The sequence below is a fragment of the Rutilus rutilus genome (genome assembly GCF_951802725.1).
Source record: "Rutilus rutilus genome assembly, chromosome: 22".
NCBI lineage: Eukaryota > Metazoa > Chordata > Actinopteri > Cypriniformes > Leuciscidae > Rutilus > Rutilus rutilus.
In genome coordinates, this window is record NC_140227.1 from 3781405 (window position 1) to 3787263 (window position 5859).

General features: G+C 37.7%; 1 protein-coding gene across 1 annotated transcript in view; it reads right to left on the reverse strand.

The window, feature by feature from the left end:
* LOC311282457 (uncharacterized protein) overlaps positions 1–871 on the reverse strand; it is a 1945-nt gene extending 1074 nt beyond the window's left edge. The window contains exons 1-3 of the mRNA XM_084396254.1: positions 652–871; positions 316–471; positions 61–207 (exon numbers count right to left, since the gene is read on the reverse strand). Coding sequence (XP_084252380.1) covers positions 61–207; positions 316–471; positions 652–681 — 333 coding nt within the window. The 5' untranslated portion in view covers positions 682–871. The remainder of the gene's footprint in view (positions 1–60; positions 208–315; positions 472–651) is intronic.
* Between the last annotated feature and the right edge of the window lie 4988 nt (positions 872–5859).

The window sequence follows — 5859 nt, forward strand, 5'->3', positions numbered from 1 at the left end:
ACATTTCAACAACAAATACAGATTATTTCAAGATTGCCAGAAGTATTTGTGCATTATTACCACTTCCAGCTGCTGGATGGGGTCCTTAAACTTGGAGAATCTCTCTTTAAAGGGACCGTCTGTGAACCAGCAGAATACTGTTTCGATCCAGCTCTTCAAATTGCAGTAGAGGAGCATCTCTCTTTGACTTACACTTGTTTCCTTTTCCTGTAGAACACACGATTAGTCTGTAATCTTATGAGACAGAACTGTACAGAAGACACAGTGACATCAGTGTGTCTTTTTGTGTATGTAAATGTGTTTGTGTGTATTTACCAATTTTTCTATTTCAGCAGACAAGCACTTTAACTCTGCCTCTTGCTTTGAGATCGTAAGCTCTAACTCTTCAATTTCGGTCAACAAAGGTATTATTTCTCTTTTCTTTTCCTCCATCTCTTTCCTTTCTGCTTCCTGCTGTTCTTCTAGACTTTCCTGGGGAGATTAAAGATGTATCTTTACTGTAGATACTTTAGGTATTTAAACAGGGATAATGTACAATTTCAAGAAATGCACCCGTTTTGTCTTCAAACATTAAACAAAATAACTCCAGATCTATCTCGATGACCGATGATGGTTGACAAAACATATTCAATACTATGATAGCTTTCTTACCTTCATTTTCCTCAAGCTTAGATTAGACATGTCTGCAGTACACAAAGGTTGTGCTGTTTATGATCTGGAAACAAATATAAAACTGCACACTTAGCTGATTCAAAATTGCACACTGATCAAAAGCTGTAGACTGATGCAAAAATCGTATATCGACACTGAATCGCTATATTAAAGCAACTATAGTCAAGTAGGACGAGTTTAGCCTGCAGCTCTGTGACGTGTCGAATATAATGCATTCCGATGACGTCACACAGCAGCGCTTCAAAGAATAGGATTTTTGTTTAGATTTAAACATTTTAAAAGAGAGAAAGACCTGTGTTTATATGGTCACCTCGAGAAGTCCATGAGAGGAATGTAGATTAGATCAGGGGTTTTCAAACTTTTTGTGTGCGTGGACCACTATTTGTAATCAAGAATTTTCGCGGACCACCTCATAATACACATAATAAAATATGTCTACACACACCTGAATTAATCCGCACCTCTAAATAGGCTTACTGGCACTAAAACTATATCTGGTCATCACATCAGTATATACGGCTTGTTAAAAGAAAGTTTACTGCTCATAACAGTTGCCACATTTTTAATTTATTTATTTAACTTACTCAAGCGCCCGAGGGCATAATCAGGTTCATTTGAACAGGCTTATTTCCATAGCAATGGAGTATGAAATCTATACAGTAGCCTAGTAATAAGAACACTTGGATATAGTCAACATTTCAAAACCTTTGGCGATTTTAGGGTTTTACAAGTCCTCAAAAAGTAACGTTAGGCTTGAGTTTGTTCACTTAACAAGCACATCCGCAAAACATTTCAGAAACGCGAGGTCAAGAAACTAACTGGAAATTAAAATAATAACAGGCCTTATTCATTCCATTTATAAACTAAAGGCTATGCGTGTGATGTGATAATGAGAACATATCTGGCTCTGCCACTTTTCTCTTCTTGCTACTCACCGATCCATGTTGTGGTTCTAACGGCACTGAACTTGAACGTCACGGCCGAGCGCCACTAGCCTATTTTAGTAATCACACAATAACTTGACAAGTTAATTTAAATTGTATATCAATATAGGCCTACATATTCTTTTTATTTTTTTAATGGGACTTTCCTGGTAAAATGAAGGTAAAAAAATATTATTTTATATTTTATTTTGCCTTTCCACGGACCACCTGCAGTACCCTCACGGACCACTAGTGGTCCGCGGACCACAGTTTGGGAATGGCCGGATTAGATTACTTGTTGTAATAATGACTATTAATATTTTGTGTCTACAAAAAAATTACACAACAGCCTAAACAGGGTTCTTAATTTATTTGTAAATTAATAATTGTAAATTAGAATAAACATAATTGAAATTTAAAGTTAAAATAACTACCCTTTAGGTTGAATTTAAGTGCATATCTTCGAACGTTCTGCCTTTTGGACTTATCATACCATGATGGGTACGATCCCACTGACAGAAGATTATACAGCGCTTCCCACTATATCTTCCACAGCTCTGTCAAAAAACGCAAGAAACCCCCCCATAAATAGATATATAATATAGTGCAGTAAATCAATTTAATAAAATAAAATAAATTATGTGATTAATCGTAATTACAAACATTAAAGTTAGATTTAATATATTTTATAATGTAATAATTTCACAGTTGATCTCCAAATTAATGCAGCAACAACATAAATATTTGTTTAATGCCGTATTTTTATGAATGAAAACTGCTGTCACTTTATGACCTGCCGCTGCTGACAGACGCGGATCTCACACGCCTCGTTCATTTGACTTTATTTAACTCATTAAATGGGGACACTCGACTAAATTGACATTTTGGCATAATTGTGTGTGTTTATATTTTACATCAAGCAATCAAATCATATGGCCCGGCCATAGCCTAACTTTTTCATGAAAAATGCTATACGATGATCACTGCTAGCTGGCTTCGTATGAATGTGACCGTAAACCGTTCTCATTACTGATATATATCTTGGTATAATAAAAATTAGAAGCTGAATTTGCCGGTTAATAACAGACACACTACAGAGCGTCCGGTGAGAGACTTTTACCAGAGATGATCTACGGGAATATCACCACAACTCTGAATAAGTACACTGAATAAATTCTGCTTTGCATGTGTGTGTGGTTTTCTATGAAATAAAGATATTTAAGTACAAATAAATAACAATAACAAATAATAGTCACAATAAACATAACATTAATCTTCCCAATGAACAATGATTAATATACAATAAGAAAACCAAATGTGCCATGATATGGAGTTCACTGGTCATTACTGCTGAATAAACCCTGGTGTTTTTGAGGATGTTCCACCAGTTTTGCAACAGAAATATTTATTAAGTGCATTTTGCGCCTTGTTTCCATGGGAACAGTTTTAAAAAGAAAAGTAGAGCCCATGTCCTGACAACAAAAAAGGTGAGATGATGGAGATCAGATCTCCGTGAGGATCAGATCATGTCAGACTCCTTGTACATACAAAAAGCTCATGGATTATTACAATTAATGGCAAAATTAATGTTTGGAAACGTAAACTGAAATTTCCTACTGACACACTACAGTAAAATATATAAATAACTGATTTAAAACCATTTTGTTTTGTGAATGTGCCCAATCAAGACTTTTGCACAGTATATGTATGTATATATATATATATATATATATATATATAAACACACACACACATATAGCCTATATGTTACAGGTCCCGGGCAGTCGGGAGGACTGTAAGCAGCTTAGAAACTTAACAGTAAATGAGAGAGAGAGAGAGAGAGAGAGAGACAATAGTTAGCTAGTGGTTGCTTAAACTAAAGGTCCTCTTTGTTGTCTTTTAATCAACATTGTACTTCAGAGTCATTAAGACACTTTGAATCACAGGATTCATAAATACGTTGAAATACATGTAACATATTGATACTTAAATCAAATCACAATAAATAAGTAAATAAATAAAGATAGGAACCTTAACCATATGTAACGCAGGTATCAAGAATGATAGTTTTTACTATTTGAAATTGAATTGTTGATATGTTGATATTGTATTGATATTGATATCAATAGTTTGATGCCTCATACTTATGCTTCACTTCACCAGCAGTATTCTCTCTAACCCCCCCTCTAAAACCTTTTTCCTTTACTGAGATCCAGACTGCTTTTTATTAAATCTTTATTTTTAACAGTCAGATATGATAAGAAGAGTTGTGTTCCCCTGTGGCTAAAGGCAGATGCTCGTCCCGTCATGTGTTTCGCCCTCAGGTGGAAGTGAGCTTTGTCTCTTCACTACACCCTGAACGACACACTATACAAAAGCCTTTTTTGTTGTCAGGACATGGGCTCTACTTTTCTTTTCTTTTGAAGGTAAGAAAGCTATAGTATTGAATAGTAGCCTATAGTATTTTTTCAACCATCATCGGTCATCGAGATATGGAGTTATTTTGTTTAATGTTTGAAGACAAAATGGGGGCTTTTCTTGAAATTGTACATTATCCCTGTTTTTAAAACCTAAAGTATCTACAGTAAAGATAAATCTTTAATGCCCCCCCCCCCCCCCCCCACCCATTCTGAGGTGTTTACGATTCTGCTCAACAGCGCTCAAAGAGTCACATTTTTAAAATTTCAGTATCAACTTGGTACCTCCTGTACTCCTTGGTACTTGCTATACTCCTCCTTGAACTGACACCTTACCGTGGTGGAGGGGTTTGAGTACCCAAAGGATCCATAGGAGCTATGTTGTCCGGGGCTATATGCCCCTGGTAGGATCTCCCAAGGCAAACAGGTCCTAGGTGACGGGTCTTATGAGTGAGGGATGGACTGAACGGGAGATTGACAGACGGATCTGCAGTAATGCGGTCGATGTACCGGTCTGTCGTGGTGAAGAAAGAGCTGAGCTACAAGGCGAAGCTCTTGATTTACCGGTCAATCTACGTTCCTACTCTCATCTATGGTCATGAGCTGTGGGTCATGACCAAAAGTACAAGATCCTGACCTGGATACAGGCGGCCGAAATGAGCTTTCTCCGCAGGGTGGCTGGGCGATCCCTTAGAGATAGGGTGAGGAGCTTGGTCACTCGGAGTTCAGAGTATAGCCGCTGCTCCTCCACATCGAGAGGGGCCAGCTGAGGTGGCTCGGGCATCTGTTTCGGATGCCTCCTGGACGCCTTCCCGGGGAGGTCTTCCGGGCATGTCCCACCGGGAGGAGACCCCGGGGAAGACCTAGGACACGCTGGAGGGATTATGTCTCCCGGCTGGCCTGGGAACGCCTCGGTGTCCCCCCGGAAGAGCTGGAAGAAGTGCCTGGGGAGAGGGAAGTCTATGATTATGAATGCTGCTCATGATCCATAAAGGTTGAAACTGTATTTTGTACTTAGCTTTTAGCTTTTGTACTTTTTTTTTCTGAGAACGTATCATGATAAATCCCTTCAGCAATTATTATTTAAATGAAAAATGTATACCGTGACATGCCTATATAAACATTTTAAACTAAAGGAATATAAATACATAATTAATTAAAAGTAGTTAGAAGCTGCCCCTTATATCCCCTTATAAGTTAAAACTCATTTGAGAAATTTGCATTGCAGAGTGGGCGGAGTTACTTGAGACTAGAGATAAATATTGTAAAACATAGTGCACTGTAGCTTTATATCTAAGCAGACTGAGTTGTTAAAGCTTGCTTCTACGCATGCGCACGCAAGTAGGTGTTAGGGTGATGAAGTTATATGCTTGCATGTTGAACTCCTGCATCTCCTAGTAAAGATATATGTTGTTAAAGGATTAGTTCACCCAAAAATTCTGTCATTAATTACTCACCCTCATGTCGTTCCAAATTCGTTTCATCTTCGGAACACAAATTAAGATATTTTTGATGAAATTCTGTCCCTCCATTGACAGCAACATCATTGCAACTTTCAAGGCCCAGAAAGGTGGTAAAGACATAGTTAAAATAGTCCATGTGACTACAGTAGTTCAACCTTAATGTTATGAAGCGATGAGAATACCTTTTGTACGCAAATAATGACTTTATTCAACAATCTCTTCTCTTCCATGTCATTCTCCTACGGATTGCCACTGCTGTCACTACTAGCCGTTTGTCTGCTGTCTGTTAGCATCACGTCACCTCAGCTAATTCCAGCTGCTGCTGAACTTAGCATCTCTGCCGTGTTTGTACTTTTTTTTCTTGTTTATTTCATACAATTGAAT